We start from the raw sequence: 21,197 nt of genomic DNA, 5'->3' as shown, positions 1-21,197 counted from the left end.
TTATTGTGCAAACTTAAACCGCAACAGACAAGAGTTAATACCTACCTTAACTGTACCATCGTCACTGCCGGTGCAGACAAGTTGGGGGCCTCGCCTGGCTGGATAACAGGAGTTCACAAAGGAAGTGTGTCCCTTCAGCCTTTTAACCCTCTCTCCTGTTTCACTATCCCATACGGCCACCGTTTTATCTGTTGATGCTGAGAAGAGCATGCTAGAAGAAGAACACAGGAAAATAGGACAAACAGCAGGGGCTGGAGAGATGTTCAATGGTCAAGAGCACTGGCTGTTCCTCCAGAGAACCTGGGTTTGATTCCAGCACCCATATAATAGCCCCAAACTGGCTGCACCTCTAGTTCAAGGGGATCAGATGCCCTCTTTTGGCTTCCACATGCATGTGGTGTACAGACATGCAAGCAGGCAAACTACCCATATGCATAAAATAAAGATAACTCTGGGGGGGGGGGGCCACACATCATCTCTTGCCAAGATGTGTCAAGCTCTTCCAGATCACTCCTCCGCACTGTGGGTTTAGCTCCTGGCCCCAGGGGCTGCATCCTGTCTTTGGCAATCCTACTCACCTTCTAGGCTCTGTATCAGGCTGGCCACCACCACACAACCAATATGGCGGTCTTATCAGTGCACCTTTTCCTTATTTGTGATACACGTGGACACAATGCCCTCTCACATGAAAGTATTTAAGCACTACCTGCTGTGGTCAAGATGAGGCTGACTGTAGTAACTTTAGATTTGAGAGCTAATTCCAATCCCTTGTTCTGTCTCTTGGAGTGATTTCTAAGTTAAATTTGACCTTATAACGCTTTCTTTGTGGATTATTGGAGTTTGCTGCTCAACAGCTTAGCTCTAGACTCAGTGAGAGACCTTGTCTCAGGAGATTAACATACAGAACAATAAAGCTGGACACCAGCGTCCCTCTCTGTCCTCAAATGGACACACACATGCACTCCACACACCAAATACCACCATATTCTCTTAGTACAATGTCTGTCTTGGAATACAGGGACATGGACAAGTGAAAAGAAAAAGAAAAAGAAATATTATGGGTCGGTGAGAAGAAAGTAAAGTTCCCACTGCCAAGCCTGATCTCTGCGAATCACATTGTAGAAAATAAGAACCAACCCCTAAAAGATGGCCCCTGACTTCAACAACTATTCTGTGCCGTGTGCAACGTTGTGTGTGAGTGAGAAAGAGAGTGTGTAGCGAGAAAGAGTAAACGTGCATAGTTGGTTCAATCTTCAGTGCCATAAATAAGAAAAAAAGGGAAGAAGTAAGTTAACAAAATGTGTAACAATGGGGCTGACTTGGTGTAACTAAATTTCTATAGCACCTGTACGTGTCCTAAAATCATGCAGCTTTAACTTTTATGACAACAGATGTAGGCTAAAGGAAAATTTTTAAAAATCAGTAGACAATATTGTAAATCTGGGTCCAATAAGTATATAGAAACTCAACAATTTTGGTTGAAAAAGATTTTAGAGAAATGTATAACTAAACAGTAAGTATCTTTGAAGGGGTAGACAATTTTCCCATCTATTTACATTTCTAAAAATTTATTATTTTGTTTGTTTGTTTTCTTTTCGAGACAGGGTTCTCTGTGTAGCCTGGGCTGTGGGGGTTCACTTTGTAGACCAGGCTGGCCTCAAACTCACAGCGATCTGCCTGCCTCTGCCTCCTGAGTGCTGGGATTGCAGTGTGCACCACCACGCCCTGCTATTTTGATTTAACATGCAGTTTATTCCTCTCGGGGTATAAATAGCTAATGTTCAGCCCTGTGAGATCAGTTACTAGACAAAGGCACTTGCCAGTTTGATTCCCAGAATCCACATAAAGGAAACCAAGAAACCAGCTCCACTAAGCTGTCATGACCTCTACCTACGCACCCCTCTCACAGAGACATCATGCACACACACAGTAATAGATAAAAATGTCACTGTGGTTGGCCTGGAACTCAAGAGATCCACCTGCCTTTGCCTCCTGAGAGCTGACATGACCTACTACACCCGGCAATAAAAACTTTTAAAGAGCTAATTTCAAATTACATGTGCTTCAGGTCTTATAGAGCTGGTCTGAATACTGGCATTTTAGAAGATAAATAATCGCATGCTTTTAATTGTGTACTACATCACCCACTTGGGCCTTAATTGTGATTCTCCTGCCTCAGCTTTCTCAGTCTGACATTACAGATTATATCACTATGCCCTGCTAAACGCAGCTGTTTTTGAGAAGGTCTCCGGAGACAAAACTCAGGGCTGAAGGGTAAAGGACGCTAAGCATCAGTATGGAAGCACTTGTCATTTCATATGCAGAACACTCACCTGCCGTCTGTGTTATAGTGCAGTTCCATCACTGCCCCACTGTGTCCCTTCAATGTCGCATAGTTATCACAGTCCCCATAGACATTCCACAACACTGTTAAGAGATGAAAACCCAGCATCAGCCAGAGGCAGGTCACTTGTAAAACGACCAGAAAAATATCTCTGAAATTATACACCCATGAAACAACATTGGTTCTACCAATTAGACCAACTCTCCTGACACTAGAATTTCTTTGTCTTTGTACATATGCAGGTGAGAACACACATGAGTGCACACGCACAGCAGCCAGAGGACAGCTTTGGGTTGTTATTTATCAGGCACCATCCAGCTTTTTTCTTTTTGCTATAGATAGATCATTGGGCAGAAATTTGCCAAGTAGACTAGGCTGGCCAGCTGATGGGCCCTAAGAGCGGCCTGTCCACCACTCTAGGGCAGAGATTACAAACTATGCCCCCTAACTAGCTTTTACAAGCATATGCTCCCTAACTGAGTTCAGAAAATTGAACTCAGGTCCTAACTGAGCTCTTTTTTTCAGCCTTAACTTACTAGACAAGATTTGCTTAATTATTTTACTTGTATGAATGGTACATACACACACCACATACATGCCTGATAATGATGAAGGCCAGAGGAGAGAGTTGGATCCTTGGAACTGGAGTTACAGATAGTTGGGAGCCGCCGTGTAAGTACTAGGAACTGAACTTGGGCCTTCTACAAGACTAATATATGCACTTAACTGCTGAGGTATCTTTCCAGCCCCATCAGCTTTAATTTTTAAAAAGTTGGTACCTTTTCTCATATGCTTGGAGTCTGTAAAAAGCCTGAAAAAGGGACCATTGAGTAATACTACCTCTCAGCTTCTTTTTCTATTTATTTTTTAAAAAGATTTATTATTTACTGATGTACATGGAAGTGTGCGAATGGTCAGAACATGGCTTGTGGGATTCGGTTCCTTGTGCATGTGGGGTGGAGCACACCTGCTGTGCACACAACGTACGGATGCCCTCAGAAGTCAGAGGAGGGCACTGGATCTCCTGGCTTGTATTATAGATAACTGTGCTGTCAGGTGCCGGGAACTGAACTCATCAGGTCCTCTGGAAGAGTCAGTAACAAGTGCTCTTTTTTTTTGTTGTTTCTTTTTGAGTCAGGGTTTTTCTGTGTAGCCCTGGCTGTTTTGGAACACTGTCTGTAGAACATGCTGGCCTCAAACTCAGAGACCCACCTATCTCTGCCTCTAGAATTCTGGGATTAAAGGTGCCACCATACCCAGCTTGAAAGTGCTCTAACTGCTGAGCCATCTCCCCAAACCGTCTTTATTTTTTTTTTAAAAGATGGGTATTTCTAATGATTAGCTGAGTATCAGGTGGTGATATTCAAGTGGTTACCACGTGAGGATCCCATCCTTCCCCCTCACAGACTAGGATCCTAGGTATGGATTAAGGCCTCAGGTTTCTATACGTAGAAATGTTCTCTCTTTCTTAACTTTCAGTAGCCCACTAAAGCTAAACTGATGCTCTTGCTAAATCAGCTCAAGAGTTGGCTCCGTGAAAAATATATTTTGGGGGCTGGAGAGATGGCTTGGGGGGGAGGTCCTGAGTTCAATTCCATCTATAATGTAATCTAATGCCCTCTTCTGGCCTGCAGGTGTACACGCAGGCAGAGCACTGTATACATAACAACAAACAAACAAACAAACCGTTTAAAAAAAAAAATATATATATATTTTCAATTGTCCTTGGTAGCATGAGCTTGTAATGCCAACACCTGGGAGGTGGAGGCAGGAGGATTAGAAGTCCCAAAGTTATTCTCACTACACAGCCAGTTTGAGGACAGCCTGAGCTACATGAGAGCGATAGAAGCAGAATGGAGGAGGAGGTAGAGAAGGAAGAAGAGAAAGAGGGAGGAAGAGAGGGAGATAGAGGAGAGAAGAGGAGGAAGAAGTGGCTGAAGAGATAGAGATGACAGAAGTTAAAAGCACTGTTCTTCCAAAGGTCCTGAGTTCAGTTTCCAGCATGAAGATGAAGATGAAGGAGGAGGAGGAGGAAGGACAAGCAGCTGCAGCTGCTGCCACCACTCCAACAAAAGCAATGCACTTTCCAATCAGCAAAACGTTTGCTTCCTTTTTATTTACCACGGAGAGCTTCAGCTGTACCAGAATGATTGCTCAGAATTTTAACGCCCTGTTTTAGCGTGTTACAACCATAGTTGTTTAATCTGCAAATTCAGACTGATGTCTGATGCCTTCTATGGTACCCAAAGTTAAAAAAAAAAAAAAAATCATAATTTAGCAGAGAGCAGTAACTCAGATTAAAAAACTGGGCCTTACATATGAGCCGGTCAAATCCCGCAGATGCCAGGGTGGATCCGTTGGGGTGAAACTTGCAGCAGTATACTTCTCCTTCGTGTCCAGAGAGCAACATGATTGGGGCTTGAAGGGAAGAACACCTCGGAGGGCCCTAAACCAAAGAGAAGTGTGAGGCAGCCACTGTGCACAGACAAAGGAAGCTGTGAAGCAGGGGGCAGCCATTTCCTGTGGACTGGGGAATGGCACCTCTGCTCGCAGAGCTCCCAACCCTCCCTGGATAACCCCTTCGCCATTCCCGCATATGTGCAATGACTACACCCCTCCGTCAGTCTGCACTTGTGCCACGGCCAACTTCCGAATGCTTCATCACACTGAGTTCATTTATGCTTCAGCATCTTAACATGGATGATGTCTCTTACAGAAGCCCTTCTCTATTTTCCCTATTTGGTTCCCTTTAAATATTTCCTCCCTGGAGTCAGCCTGTCTTTCTTTTTTTCTTTTTTTTTTTTTTTGCTTTTCAAAACAGGGTTTCTCTGTGTAGCCCTGGCTGTCCTAGAGTCACTCTGTAGACCAGGCTGGTTTCGAACTCACAGCGATCCACTTGCCTCTACCTCCCCAGTGCTGGGATCAAAGGCATGTGCCACCACGCCCAGCTCCCGGAGTCTTTCTTTCATCACTCAAACTCAAGTAGCAGCCATCTCCCTGCCATTAGCTCCAATGCACTCTGCCCAGGCCCCATCACCACCTGAAGTTTGCCCCCCAAAGAAATGGCGCTCTGGGAGTGCACACTCTCCATGTCAGTCACCATTTTTCTCAGGTCTAGGTCACCCGACAAACCTTTGAGAAGCCCGTGTGATGCAGCTTATTATGCAAAATAGATTTCTGGGGTGTGAGCAGGGTCTTGATATGTAGCCCAGGCTGCTCTTAGATGTTCAGTCCTCCTGAGTGCTGGTATTTATTTGATCGTGGTATTGGACACTAAGCCTAGGCTTGGCAATTCTTCCAATTCTGGACTGACAATCTTCTCAAATAAAAACAAGTGTACTACCAATAATCCTGAAAACTCTTTAGTAGATCCCAACATACTTACTTATGTTTATTATCATGTATTAACTATACAAAGTGATGAGTTTCATTATGAAATAATGTACCATGATCATACCCATCCATGCTGGCTAGAGAGATGGCTCAGTGGTTAGGAGCACTTACTGCTTTTCTAAGGGAGCAGAGTTCAGCTCCCAGCACCCACACTGGGCAGCTTTCAAGTGTCTGTAACTCCAGGTTCAGGGGAATCCAAAATTCTTTTCTGGCCCCTGAGGGCACCCTGGCATACATGGGGGAAAAAAACTCACCACAGATACATACACATATATAAAAATAAACCTAAAATATCTAGGCAGTGGTGAAACCGCACTCAATAAAATAATGGGCCTTGCACTCTAGTGGAAAGTGACAGAAAGGGAAGGGGGAAAAAAAAAGATAAAACACCTACTGTTGTGTGCCATAGAAAGAAACAATATGGTTACAGAGTACAAGATGCTGCAACTTAAATACAGCGGCCAGGAAAGCTGGTATCTGAACAAAGGCCTGCAAGAGGCAATTGTAGCGGGTCTTGGCTACTTTATGAGTTCTTCCTTTTACACCCATTACTTCTCCCCAACCCAGGCTTCACCCCCTAACACTAGATAGGAGAGAAACAAGGATAAAGGGGAGAGAAGAAAGAGAAAAACCCCTGAATATAACTTCTTTCCTTTTGTTTCTTCTTTGACCACAGCTATTAACAAACAGCAAACAACCTCCCTAAAACGACCACCAAACACCAACCTTGCCTGTCGGGGCCCTAGTATTTACAGAGCTTCTAAAAAGTTCCCAGAATTTCAGCCGTCTCACAATCACAAAACTATCTGCAGCTAGCAAAACTAGGCCTCTGCTAGAACATGAGGCAAGTCATAGCTGCTGTGGAATCTGAAGCAGCCTATATCCCCACACCTGGGACTAAAATAACACCACATTCTTGTAACATTTCTGTGTTTTTAAAGAAACCATAATTCCAAGGTTGTCACCACAGCCAACCACATAGGCATTTGGAAGGCCATTCCAGCAAATGCAACAAAGAAAATTTAAGAAGATATATGTTGGTGTCACTTGAGCAAGGTGACCTGTTAGGAAACAGGTTAGATGAGCAAGGGGAATTATTACAAAGAATGTGACTTTTGTTTTGTCTTGGGTTTTTTTGAGACAGGGTTTCCCTGTGTAGTCCTGGCTGTCCTGAACTCCCTTTGTAGACCAGGCTGGCCTTGAACTCAGAGATCCGCCTGCCTCTGCCTTGAATTTGATTTTTTTTTCCTTCCGACACAAGGTTTCTCTGTGTAGACTTGGACTCACTCTGTAGACCAGGCTGGCCTTGAACTCACAAAGATCCGTCTGCTTCTGCCTCCCGAGTGCTGGACATTTTCTTTCTTTCAACAGGATTTTGCTATAATAATACCCTACAATGGAACCCTTGATCTTCCTGCTTCAGCTTCTTGAGTGATAATTATAAATGTGTTTCCAGCTTTTCTTCTTCTTGAGACAGAATCTTGCTATGATGTGCAGGCTGGCCTCCACTCCTTCCCTCAAGTTTCTTGTCAGCCTTCTGGAAAGCTGGAACTACAGCCCCACACCACTTGCCAACTTTATTTATATATTTTAAGGACTACACCAGTAGGGTTTGACTAAGGAGTTGTGGCAGGAGGCGCATTTATTTCCTCATCCGAACCTAATATCATAGTACGGGAGGTGTGATCACTGTTTTACAAGGCATGTAGGTAGGAGCATGGATTCTGATTTTTAAAAGTTTGCTTCTCCATAAACAAAATAACAGCTCCTTCTAGGCTGTTACCAAGATGAATGGAAATTACACAAGCAAACACCAAAAAACGAGAGCCAACGGATGCTAATTAAGGTTAATATAAATATTATAAAGCCAGAGAAAGAAAAAAGTAAATTGTGCCAGGTAGCAGAGTGAGCAGTATCACTCATTTCCATAGCTTTCCCTCTCTCTCCCTCCCTCCCTCCCTCGTTCATTCATTCGTCTACTCTACAAACTTTGCTGAATGTTTATTTTATGCTGGATCCCTGAAGACGATTTAGGATGCGTAAGCTTGGGTCTTGATTTTGAAGGCAAGGTTTTAAATGATTCGATGCTATTTCGTAGGGCTATTGAAAGGCTGAAAACAGGCGTCCAACAGTGAAACACGAATCAAACAGACGCAGAACCAAAGCACCATTACAGAGACCTGCTTCCGTTCCCGCAGAGCCGGTACCATTCGTAGGGAGAAGGGCAGAGGGCCGAAGGCGGGATGCTGCCTCACTTACCGCCTGCAGCAATGCCCCCGGGGTCCCCTGCTGCTGCCCGCCTCCGGGCCCGGACCCTGCCGCTCCCAACAACAACTCATGTCGCGGCCGTTTAACGGGAACCAGCGGTAGCTCCGGGCCTTTACGCTTCTGCTGCTCGATCATGGCGGTATCCACTATACTCAGCGCCGCCACAGACCGCGCCGCCGGCCTCAGGCGCCGCGCAATTGGCTCCGACCGAGTTCTTCCTCCAGAACTTCCGGAGAGGAGCGACCAATCAAGTTCCAACATTTTCTTCTGTAACGCCCTCTGAATACACTCTTGTGATTGGACCGCATTGATGACGTCACTGGAGCGCAACTCTGGGATTGGGGAGCAGAACTGGCTCCCCTCCTAGGCGTGCGGTGACTTGTAGGCGAGCACAAGCGGAGCTGGTTCGGTTTTCCTGGCACCGTGGAGGCTCCCTTGCTAGGAAGCGAGCCCTGGTGATGTGTGGGGAACCAGCCAAGTAGCTGTTCCATTCTAGAAGTCAGGAATCGGTGGTAGGCCTGAGCCTGCCATTCTCAGCTGACAGCCCGGCCAGTGCGGGGCAAGAGGGGTCCTCGGAAAGAATAGTCCCTTGGCAGGCTGGAGCAGAGCTTTGGGATCTCTCTGGCCACAGGACTGGAACCCTCAGGCAGCTATCTCTTGACAGCTGATCTGCAAAAAGCTGGTTCTGCATCCAGCTTTGTGCTGGATTTCCCAGGAACGGAAGCAAGACTCTCGGGCTCCCGGTTTCAGTGTCGGGTTTGGCTGAGGAGGCGGACTTAGTTTTTGTTACTGGTTCAACTGGCTTCCCTCCCCCGACCCCAGGGTGTCTCTGTGTGGCCTTGGCTGTCTTGAACTAGAAACCCTAACCCCAAGTCCTTTGCAAGAGTAACAAGTGCAAGCCAAAAAAGAAGAGGAGGAGGGGGAGGAGGAACAAGTGCTCTCACTCTCGGAGCCATCTCTCTCTAGCCCCTACATAGTGAGATTCTAGTTGACCAAGCCAGGGGCTGGGGATGTGACCATATGACCTCTGGGTTCAATCCTTAGTACTGCAAAAAAGAAAGTCAAGACCACTTAAAAAAGAAAAAAGAAAACTGTTTAAGTTTTCTGTTCTGTGGTAGGAATAAACAAAAAGCTTTAGGCAGGTGTAGTGGTTTCATACTTTTAATCTGAGAAGTAACGAGGCAAAAGCAGTTTGAACAGGTACATGGTGTTCAGGAACACCCAGAGCGGCATAGAAATAATATGTTAAAAGGGGGTGGACATGGTGGAGGGGGGTATTGCTCTTCAGAATTTTATTTAGATTTTTTTTTTAAGAAGTATCATTTTATAAGTATCTGAGGTGGTCTTCGAGTTTGGTGGAGGAGTAGACCAAACCGTGTAGACGTGGTGGAGGGCAATACTGTAGTGCCCAGATCGCGAGAGCCCCCAAAAGACCACCAGGACTCAATCCCGATGCAACATACACAGGGTCCCGTATTATGGCCTCCAGCCTGGACCACTGTCCTTCCTAAGGCAACAGGATAGGAGAGTAGCGTAGAGCTTCAAGGGCAGTGGGTTTATAAGGGAGAAAAACCGTAAGTGGGGATGTGGGTCACGGTTGGGTGGAGGTTGGATCTCAAGGGGAAGTTGTAGGTCCTAGGAATGTTGACTTTCAGGCGGATTGAGTGGAGGCTGAGTCTCAAGGGGAAGTTTTTGTTTTTGTTTTTGTTTCATCTCAGAGGAACATTGGGAGCTGATTATATCTAATTGCTCCGGTGGAGTTTCTGGGGACTGCTGGCAGGCGCAGTTCACAGCAGTACGTGGTCACTTCCGGAATGCAGGGAGAAGGGCCACCTAGAGGACAAGCTCTCACGGAACATACTGACCATGGCATTAGTTACAGGACATATAGAACATGGCTGTTAGTTTGGTCCTTACAATACAAAGCGTTCTGAACACACACACACACACACACACACACACACACACACACACACACACACACACTATTGTTCAGGTCATTGAAGAGGACCCATGACATGCTTGTACCTGATAATGGAAAATCTGTGCCTCTGGATGAAGAGAGTCACAAGTGGAAAATGGCACTCAAGCTTCGGAGTGACTATCGTCCTGAGTTGCACAGGCTACTTCAAAAGAGAACCTTGGGAGCTGGAGAGATGGCTCAGACGTTAAGAGCACTGTCTGCTCTTCCAGAGGTCCTGAGTTCAGTTCCCAGCAACCACTGTGATCTGGTGCCCTCTTCTGACCTGCAGGTGTACATGCAGGCAGAGCACTGTATATATAATAATAAATAAATCTGAGAGAGAGAGAGAGAGAGAGAGAGAGAGAGAGAGAGAGAGAGAGAGAGAGAGAACCTTAAGAAGAAGGGACCGCAGAACGCAGCTGACTCATTTCCTCACAAGCAGTATCCTGCCGACCAGGGACAAGGTGTTGTGTAAGAATCATACCGAGAGTCTTTTCCTGGAAGCCCGAATGAGAGACAGAGTCCGAGATTGATGCAAGCACAAGAGGCTTTTATTGATCCGTTGCGATGGGGTCTATCTGCCTTTGGGAAGGAGGAGACCCCAGCAGCAAAAGCTGTGGGTTTTTATACCCTTTACAGAAGCCGACTTCAGCAACAGCGATTAGTACAAACTTGATTGGCTAACAAGGTGACCTTTAAGCTGATTGGCTGCATGACCAGGGCTAAGTGAGGGGACCAGGGCCAGACCACAGGAGGGAATTTTTTTTTGTTTGATCTGGTCACTGTGACCTGTTGCTCTGATTGGTTGGCCCTGGGTGCAAGCTCCCAGGAACAGTTGTTAGCTGTGTGTTTGTGGCTCTCCCTGGGAACTCTGGGGGTCGGGGGTGGGGTGGGGTCAGGTGCGCAGGCCCTGCACACAAAATGGTGTTGAGTTGGTCTCTACAGCTGCACATTTGGTGACACCAGGACCTGGTATTGCCTTGACTGCTGATACTAAGGCGCAATGCCAAGTGAGTCAGCTGCACAGTCCTCAGCTGTGGTGTTCCCATCTCAGGCCAGGGTTGAGGCAAATCTTACTGCTCCAGCTGGCAGTGAGTACTGACACCAGGGGACTTCTGACTGTTCCCAGCCAGCTGCAGTGAGTTCCATAGTAATGAAGACTGGCATCACCAAGAACTCAGCATCAATGGCTAAAACAGCCCCTACAATGCCCAAACCCCAGTGGCACCCGCCATGGAAACTCTACAGGGTTATCAGTGGGCATCTTGGCTGGGTTTGGTGCATCCTTATAGAACCTGGAAATCAGTGGTTCCTTACTGGGTCCGCTGACAGAACTATAAAGGTTTGGGACTTGGCTAGTGGCACATAAAGCTGACATTGGCCACATCAGTGCAGTGCCTGGTGTGACGGTGAGGCCGAGGAGCCATCACTTGTTCTCTTATGGAGAAGACAAACAAGTCCAGTGCTGGGATCTTGAGTATTACAAGGCTGTAAGGCACTACCATGGCCACGTAAGTGCACTGTATGGTCTGGATCTGCATCCAGCCAGTGATGTCCTGGTGACTTGTAGTCCAGATTCCATTGCTCGCATCTGGGATGTGAGAACTAAAGCCAGTGTACACACTCTGTCTGGACACACCAGTGCAGTGGCCGCCATGAGGTGCCAGGCTGCAGCAGAGCCTGGCAGAGTCAGGATACCACAATACGGTTATGGGATCTGGTGGCTGGACAGACAAGAGTGGCACTGACCAATCATAAGAAATCAGTCAGGGCTGTGGTCTTACACCAGAGACATTACACATTTGCCTCTGGATCTCCAGATAACGTAAAGCAGTGGACATTCCCTGATGGAGGCTTCATTCGTAATCTCTCTGGCCATAGTGCAATTGTTAACACACTGGCAGTCAACACTGATGGAGTCCTTGTCTCTGGAGCTGGCAATGGCACTATGCACCGTTGGGACTGGAGAACTGGCTACACTTTTCAGCGACTTCACGCAGCTGCACAACCTGGGTCTTTAGTCAGTGAGTCGGGAATATTTGCTTGTGCTTTTGATCAGTTAAGAGAGTCGGTTGCTAACAGCTGAAGCTGATAAAAGCATTAAGGTTTACAGAGAGGGTAGTGAGATGGCCACAGAGTTAACTCACCCAGTCAGCTGGAAACCAGAAATTATCAGGAGAAAGAGCTTTTAGTGTCTTCCTGGCTGTCCTTGTGGTCATAGCTTGCTGTTGATGAGGATGTGAGGTCCTCCGTGGAAGGTCACTTGCAGAAGTCATTGCTGCTTTGGATTTTACAATAAACTGCTTCCCAGGTCAAAAAATAAAAAGAACGATCATTTTACATGTCTGGATGTTTTGCCTGAATGTGTGAGCCCCGTGTATAAGCCTGGTGCCCAAGGAGGTCAGAAAAGCATCAGAGGCCCTGGGGTCTGGTGTTATATACTGCTGTGAGCCACCATGTAGCGCCTGGGATAGAACCTGGATCCTTGGGAAGAGCAGTCAGTGCTTTGAACTGCTGAAGCTCTCTCTCCAGCCCTGTTCATGCTTTCCCAGTACTCTTTCCATAACTGTGTGTGGAGGGGAGGAGCAACAGTGTTTGCCCTCATTTCAGATGCACACACACTATATTTTCCATTTAACTGTATAACTTTGATTGGCTTGGAGCTGGCCTCAAACTCAGAGTTATCTGTCTCTACCTTTTTATTGTTGTTGATGCTTTGTTTTGTTTTGTTTTTTGAGTCTTGCTATCCTGGAATTTGCTCTGCAGACCAGGCTGGCATGGAATTTAGAGATCTCCCACCTTCTGCCTCCCACGTGCTGGGATTAAAACTGCGCCCCACTGCCAGGCGTGGTGGTGCATGCTTTTAATCCTAGCACTTGGCAGGCAGAGGCAGGTGGATCTCTGTGAGTTCAAGGCTAGCCTTGTTTACAAAGCGAGTCTAGGACAGCCAAGGCTACACAGAAAAACCTTGTCTCAAAAAACAAAAAACAACAACAACAACAACAACAAAATTAACACGTCAATACACTGCTGAGTTTTGTTTGCTGTGGTATTGGGGATTGAACCCCAGCCTTCTGCATGCTAGGCAGGCATTTTGCCACTGAGCTACATCTCCAACCCCTCACAAGATTTATTTTTAATTATGTGTATGCGTGTTTGCATGCCAGGTGTCTGATTGTGTGTCTGTACGTGCAGGTACCTAGAGAGGCTAGAAGAGGGCACCAGATGCCCTGGAGCTGGAATTACAGGGAGTTGTGAGCAGCCAACATGGGTGCTGAGAAACAAACTCAGGTCCTCTGCAGGAGCAGCGATTGCTCTTAACTGCTGAGCCACCTACTCAGTCCCATTCATACAGTGTAGTACACAGAAAGCCAACTTGGTGAACTCCTTTAAAAGAAAAGATGTGACGGTGCTGTACCTTTGACTTTCTCCTTCTGTGGTGATTATCCTTTCTCCTTCTGGGCCCTGCACATGCTAGTCAGATGCTACCACTGGCCAAGGCATTCATGTATTTGATAGAAAATTATCACTGGAACTGTTCCCAAAGAAAAAAAATCAAGCCAGGCCTGGTGGCATGCATCTTTAATCACAGCACTCCGGAGGCAGAGCCAGGCAGATCTTAATGAGTTCAAGGTCAGCCTAGTCTACACAGAGAAACCCTGTCTCAAGAAAATCCACCACCAACAACCAAAATAATAATAACAACAACAACAATAATAATAAAAAGAAAGAAAAGAGAAAAAAAATCAATAGAAGCTAAAATGTATGAGCAAAACCATTTGAGATATTATTATCTTGAATGTTAAAAATGTAAAAACTGTAGCTGGATGACAGTGGTGCATACTTTTTTCTGTTTGTTTTGTTTTTCAAGACAGGGTTTCTCTGTGTAGCCTTGGCTGGCCTTGATTCCCTTGTAGACCAGGCTGGCCTTGAACTCACATCAACCCGCCTGTCTCTGCCTCCCAAATGCTCAGGAGGCAGAGGATGATGGAGTCTCTGCGTTCCAGGACAGCCAGGGCTACACAGAGAAACCCTGCTTCAAAACACAAACAAACAAAAGAGAAAAATTTAAGAACTGAAGTTGGAGAAATGGCTCAGCAGCTAAGAGCACTTGTGGCAGGGACAGGAGAGATGGAGGTTGCTCTTCCAGGGGACCCAGATTCAATTCTCAGATACATGGCAGCTCACAATTGCCTCTACCTCCACTTCCAGGGGATCCAATGCCCTCATACAGACATAGTTGCAGGTGAAATACCAATGTACATAGAATAAATGTAAACATTGTTATTTTTTTATTTTTAATTAACTGTTTTTGTTCTGTTTTTCAAGACAGGGTTTTTCTATGTATCTTGGCTGTCCTGGGCTCACTTTGTAGACCAGGTTGGCCTTAAACTCACAGCGATCTGCCTGCTTCTGCCTTCCCAGTGCTGGGATTAAAGGCATGAGCCATCACCGCCCCACTTTAAATATTTTTTAAAGGGCATGGTGGCACACACCTTTAATCCCAGCACTCTGGAGGCAGAGGCAGGTGGATATTTGTAAGTTCGAGGCCAGCCTGGTATATATAGCAATTCTAGGACAGCCAAGGCTACACAGAGAAACCTTGTCTCAAAAAAAAAAAAAAAAAAAAAAAAAAAAAAAAAAAGCTGGGTGTGGTGGCGCACGCCTTTAATCCTAGCACTCAGGAGGCAGAGACAGGAGGAGGGCTGTGAGTTCGAGACTAGCCTGGTCTACAAAGCAAGTACAGGACAGCCAAAGCTACACAGAGAAACCTTGTCTCGAAACAAAACAAAACAAAACAAAACAAAACAAAAATCTCTTTTTTAAAAAAAGAGCCCCCATTGCTCTTCCAGAGGGATGTTTGATTCCCAGCACCATATAATGACTCAGCTCATCAGTAACTCCAGTTCTGAGGGGATTCATGCCTTCCCCCGACTTCTGAAGGTGGCAGGTGGGCAGGTGATCTACATACACATAGGCAAAATCCTAATGTGCATAAATACAATAAGCAAATCTAGAATAATTTAATGCAAGAGTTAAACTGGACACGGTAGCTTATCCTGTTAGTCCAATACTCAAAAGACTGAGGTAGGAGGGTCACAAGTGTGAGGCCAGCCTGAGCTATATAGTGAGTCCAAGACAGCCTAGGTTGCAGATTGAAACCCAGTATCAAAACAAAAAGAACAACAATTCTAAATCTATTTTAATAACTAATAATTGGAAAACATCTTGGCCAACGATGGAAAATGTGTCAAATGGAAAAAGAAACAACTAAATTAGATGTAGAAATACAATACATATAAAATAAATACATAAATCTTTAAAAAAATGGTCTCACTATGTAGCCAAGGCTGGCCTTCTGATTCAACTATAGGTCTGTTCAAAGTACAATATAGTGGCAAAGTACTATTTCTTGAATAGGTTTATTTATTTATTTTCTGTATGAGTGCTCTGCCTGAATGTACACCTGCAGGCCAGAAGAGGGCACCAGATCCCAGTATAGATGGTTGTGAACCACCATGTGGTTGCTGAAAATTGAACTCAGAACCTCTGGAAGAGCAGTGATCTCAACCCCTGAGCCATCTCTCCAGCCCCAAAGTACTATTTTTAACATATTAAGTTAAAAAAAAAAAAGGTTACCAGCAATGCTTAGAAAACAGTAACCAATATTGGTGGAAACGGAAAAATAAGAAACACTACTAAGAAGGCAGGGGAGAGATGGCTCAGAGGTTAAGAGAGGTTAAGAGGCTGCTCTTCCAGAGGTCCTGAGTTCAATTCCCAGCAACCACACCATGCCTCATGATCATTTATAAAGGGCTCTGGTGCCCTCTTCTGGCATGAAGGTGTATGTGCGGACAGAGTCCTCATATATTAAAAAAAAAAAAAATTATTACACTTAGAATTAACTTTTAGAAGTTACTTAACAATAACTATCAAAACTGTTAAGTCTGGGGTGGAAGGTAGCACAGGTGTAGAACACTTGCCTAATGTGTAAGGTCCTGAGTTTGAGCTGCAGCACTAGAAAAATAAATTAAAGTTATGTAATTAAAATAGTTTCAACTTTGCCTGGGCACGGTAGCACATGTCATTAATCCCAGCTCTAGAGAGGCAGAGGCAGGCAGGGCTCTGTGGGGTCAAGGCTGTCCTGGTACATAACAAGTTCAAGACAGCCAGGGATGTATAGAGATATTTGTCTCAAAAGTATAAAGCCCCAAAACCACCAAAAATTCTTCAAAATTAATTATTCTTACATTGTGAATGTGTTTGAGTGCGGGTACCTGCAGAAACGAGGTGTTAGATACCACAAGAGCAGGATTCACAGGTGGGTGTGAGACACCTGATGTGCTGGGAACTGAACTTGGATCCTTTGGGAAAACAGTCCATGCACTTAACCACAAAGCCACCTCTCCAGCCTCTTAAAAGAATTTAAAAATTATCCCTTTCCTGACTGTTGAAGGTGAACTCCTTTAGAGAACAAGCTTCGTTCGGTATTGCAAGCTAATCCCCAGCTGTGGGCCCAGTCAGAGTCTAGTCAATCCAGGCACTCCATCCTGCTGACCATAGAAACTGGTTGCTTCAGAGAGACACAAGAAATCACCTATGTCAGTCATCTGTCTCAAAATTACACCTACCAACTACAAAGTGCTGCCAATACCCAGTTGGACCAGCAGGTGGCATGAGTCTGCCAGAGGAAAATAAAGGGCATCTACAAAGAGTATGAATGGAGCTAAGTCCACCTGTAGCAATCCAAGACCTGGGGCAGAGGTCAGAGCCTGAGGCCAGCCTGGGCTATGTATAAAGACCCCCTTCCTTAAAAGCAAAACAAAACAGAAGCACCCGATACACCTGATGCTAAGCAAGGATGAATCTAGAAGTCCCCAGCAGAACATGTGTCTGCCACCTGGCTAACAGTTTCACTACAAGCACTTCTAGGAATCGGACTAAGAAGATAATCAGGTTGGATTGTCCTATGCACCCAGGCTGCCTTTTGACCACGAAGCAGACTCATCTACTCGCCTTAGCCACCTGAGTAACTGGGGCTACAGAGATGCATGCAGGAGGCACAACGCAATACAACAGAATTTGGAAGCAAACTAACACCCAACATAAGCACAGCAACTGCCTCAATCCTGAGCAGTCGCCACAAGAGCCAACCAAACACAGCAGTCATTCATTTTGTAGTCATAATGTGTCCAGAACTGTGCACACCATCATTTCCCATGGTTAAAATAAAGTACAATACAAAGTTATATAGGGTGACTACAAATGCTTAAAATGTACCTTTAAAATGTTAAGGAATGACTCAGAAATGCTAACAATTGGTATAGTATAAGTGCTAGCTAGTTTTTTCTTTAAGATTTATTACTTATGTATACAGTGCTTTTCTTGCATGTACATATACAAGCTAGAAGAGGGTACCAGATGCCATTATAGATGGTTATGAGCCAGCATGTGGCTCTTGGGAATTGAACTCAGGACCACTAGGAGAGCAGACAGTGCTCTTAACCTCTAAGCCATCTCTCCAGCCTCTGTGCTGGCTATTTTCATGTCAACTTAACACCAGCTAGAGTCACTTTGGAAGAAGGAATCTCAACCAAGAAAAGCCCCTCAACTGCCTGATGTATGGATCCAGGAAGATGGTCCTGGATAAAATAAGAATGTAGGCTGAGGGCCAGGCTTGGTGGCCCACGCCATTAATCCCAGCACTCGGGAGGCAGAGATAGGCAGAGCACTGTGAGTTAGAGACCAGCCTGGTCTACAAAGCAAGTTCAGGACAGCCAAGACTACACAGAGAAACCCTATCTCAAAAACAAAAGAAAAAGTAAGAAAGAAAGAAAATGCATTTGGCTGGGTGGGCCAGTGCAATACCCATAATCTCATCACCGAGGAAGAGGACAGTGGGTGCTAGCCCAGGATACAGTGTGAGATCTTGTTCAAAAAATTAAAAACAGCAACAAGCTGGCTCAGCAGCTAACTGGATGCAAGCCTGAGGACCTGACCTCCAGCCCTGGCAGGCACACACACAACCACACATGGAGGCCCAGCACTCCTCCTGTGCAGTGGGAGGCAGAGACAGGGATGTCACCTGCAAGCTTACAGGCCAGCCAGCCTGGAGTATGCAGCCAGGCAGAAAAAAGACAGCATCTCCAGCCGGGCGTGGTGGCCCACGCCTTTAATCCCAGCACTCGGGAGGCAGAGGTAGGCGGATCGTTGCGAGTTCAAGGCCAGCCTGGTCTACAAAGTGAGTCCAGGATGGCCGAGGCTACACAGAGAAACCCTGTCTCGAAAAACCAAAACAAACAAACAAACAAACAAAAACCCAACAACAACAACAAAAAACAAAACAAAAAGACAGCATCTCCGGGGTGTAAAAAGAAAACTGTCTCCCAGAAATTGCCCTCTGACCTCCACATATGCACCGGAACACCCATGAAGGCCAATAATGATAACAGGAACTAAAAATACATATCTGTGTGTATATATCTATGTGAGTGTGTTCATATGTGTACTGCTTTGGTCTTTCTCCTTGTTTCCAGCAAAGAATCCATAAAACATGATTATCTGAGTCGCTGGTCAGGGAGGGTCACAGGGAGAATCCAGTGATGAGACGGCAGGGACTTCAGGGCCATCAGTCCAACTCCCAGTTGGGAATGAAGGAGCAGGTGGAGAGGGCCCTGAAGAACAGTCCCTGTGGACATGGACAGCCATGGAGCTCATGGGTTGGTGCAGAGCATGCTGGGTAGACCTGGTGAGTGCACCAGCACCTTCTCCTCACTCTGCTCACACCTGTCCTATGGGTCCCTTCCACTGTTGCTCCTGAGTTGGACTTCTCATCTCACTGTAACCAGCAAAAGGAAGTGAATTGTTTTTCCTGAGTTCTGTGAACTTTTACTTTGGTATTTTGGGTGATTGTTTGTTCTAGACAGAGTCTCACAGTGTAGCTTTGGCTGTCCTGGAACTCTGTAGACCAGGCTGACTTTGAGCTGTCTGGTGGCTCTGCATCCAGAGTGCTGAGATTAAAGGTGTAACTCATTGCCCTTGCTCATTTGGGTTTGGGTTTTGTTTTTAAACAGAGTTTCCTGTAGCCCAGGCTGGCCTGAATTTGTGATACCCGTACCTTTATTTCCCATGCTGGGATTACACGTGTACATCACAACTGATCTACTCTAGCAGATTACCAAACTTAAGAAGGGGGTACGTACGGGAACCTCCAGGTTAGAGCTACCTGGTCATCTTTAAAGGCACATGAGGCATGGCAATCTTGGGGGACAGAGCCCCTTTAACTGTAGGGTCTGATATTAATTCAGGGACGATAATGTCAGAATTGAATTGAAAGTTGTTGGCTATCTTGTTGGTGTCCAGACAAATGGACACTAATGAGAACAGATTGAAGCATTACCGCCCCACATAAAGTTCTACTGAGCAGCACTATAGGGGCAAGGTTAGGGCCAGGGAGATGGCTCAGGGATAAGGTGCTTGCCACCAAGCCTGATGACCTGAATTCAAACGCAGAACCCACATGGTAGAAGGAGAGTACCCTCAAGTTGTACTCTGACCTCCACACAAATGCTACAGCAGCATGTCCCCAAGCTTCATTCACAGATACAAAACAAACAATTGAATGTTAAAAAATGAAAGACTGCTTTTGATCTGAATCTTAGAAGGAGGTCTTCAGTGGTTAAAGGATTCTGAGAACAGAACCTGAGAAAGTAATTCAAACTAGCACATCCCTGAATTAAAGATGTTCCATTCCAACCAGATCACAACTAGCTTATGGTATTGCTCAGTCCTTCCGTGGCAGGACATAACTCTATCCCCCTTGGAGGAGCTAGACACACTTTGGGGAAGTCAACCACTCAAGGTTCCCACCAAACCTACACAAGAAGCTAGGATTCAAGCTCACGGTTTCTCCCTAATTACTTGGCTCCCTGGTCCCTCCCTGTGAGTCTCGCACAGCTGTCACACTGACAGATCCACTTGTAAGCTGTCAGCCTCTATCACAGGCACTGCCTGACAGAGAACAGACACGAGTGAGGTGAAAATTGACTGCTCAAATGTAGCAGGCTTTCCATCTCCACCAAGTCCCCAAAGTGTCACATAAATGATCACATGAACTTGGCACCAGCAGCCATGACAGGTACATGAACAGGAAAATCTGTCTTTAGGCAGAAAGAGGGGTGAGTCCTGGGGGGTGGGGTGAGCTCCACCTCCCTAAGTCCCCCAACATAAATCAAGGAACTTAATTACAGACTGCTGGCTGCCAGCTTGAAAGCCAGTGGTAAGCCACCTAACGCAAGCACGAGATACTCAGCACTGTTGTCTCCCAGGCTAACGAGACAGCTTGATGAAACACAGATCTGCACAATGTTCTGACAGAAAAAACTGTGAAAGATGCCAAAAAGTGAAAAATCCCTCTCCTGCTCACATCCTTCTCTCAGCAAGCCAACTCCACATAGGAGGCCACTGGGAGGAGTTTGTTCCCTGGTGTCTGAACAGACAAAATCATTTAAAATACAGAGACACAGGCACATACTCTTCACAAGGGCAAGAGCACAGCATGCCATGTGAATACAACTGCTTTTTCAAATCCCTACTACTTGAGGTTTCTACCCGTGTCAATAATGAGATCTGCCTTGTTTCATGCATGCTTTTTGTGTGTGTGTGTGTGTGTGGTTTATTAGATTTTTTTGAGACAAAGTCTCTCACTAGGTAGCTCTGGATGGCCTGGGCCTCAGTCTTCAGATGAGGGCAGCCTGGAACTCACTGAGATCCCCCTGCCTGTGCTTCCTGAATGCTAAGATGAAAAGTGTATGCTCCCATGCCCAGCTCTAAGTTTTCACTGGTTTCCTGTTAGTACAGATTTTTACTAATTCAATGTGTGTGAGAGACACCCATGTGGAGGTCTGAGGACAATTACAAGAGTTAGTTCTCTCTTCTACCGCATGGGCTCAGCTCACTGACCTGCAGTCCTCTGACTTGGTGGCAGCTGCTTTACCTACTGAGCCACCTCACTGACCCTGTTGTTGATTCTGTGGCATGGTCTCACAGCCCAGCTGGCCTCACACTCACTGCAAGACTCCTGTCACAGACCCCAGAGAGCTCAAATTAAAGGCCTGAGCTATGATGTACAGCTTTGTTTCACAGACCCTAAAATTCTTTTTTGTTTTGTTTTGTTTAACCATGTATTCCAGACTAGCCCCAGTTTCAGCACCGCTGCCTTCATCTCTC

The 21,197-nt window shown here is 45.8% G+C and overlaps 1 protein-coding gene and 1 pseudogene across 1 annotated transcript in view; one reads left to right on the top strand and one right to left on the bottom strand.

Annotated features, from left to right (window-relative positions):
• The window catches only part of Snrnp40 (small nuclear ribonucleoprotein U5 subunit 40), a 30,062-nt gene extending 21,865 nt beyond the window's left edge, over positions 1 to 8,197 (bottom strand). Inside the window, exons 1-4 of the mRNA XM_051171422.1 lie at positions 7,997 to 8,197; positions 4,661 to 4,790; positions 2,334 to 2,427; positions 46 to 211 (exon numbers count right to left, since the gene is read on the bottom strand). Of these exons, the coding sequence (XP_051027379.1) occupies positions 46 to 211; positions 2,334 to 2,427; positions 4,661 to 4,790; positions 7,997 to 8,140 (534 nt within the window). The 5' untranslated portion in view covers positions 8,141 to 8,197. The remainder of the gene's footprint in view (positions 1 to 45; positions 212 to 2,333; positions 2,428 to 4,660; positions 4,791 to 7,996) is intronic.
• A 1,758-nt stretch (positions 8,198 to 9,955) lies between these two features.
• On the top strand, positions 9,956 to 12,288 carry LOC127211669 (pleiotropic regulator 1-like; annotated as a pseudogene).
• The last annotated feature ends 8,909 nt before the right edge of the window (positions 12,289 to 21,197 follow it).

Source organism: Acomys russatus, chromosome 29 (genome assembly GCF_903995435.1).
Source record: "Acomys russatus chromosome 29, mAcoRus1.1, whole genome shotgun sequence".
In the NCBI taxonomy this organism is placed as follows: domain Eukaryota; kingdom Metazoa; phylum Chordata; class Mammalia; order Rodentia; family Muridae; genus Acomys; species Acomys russatus.
Note: the sequence above shows the minus strand (reverse complement) of the source record. Positions and strands in the feature narration are given on the sequence as shown.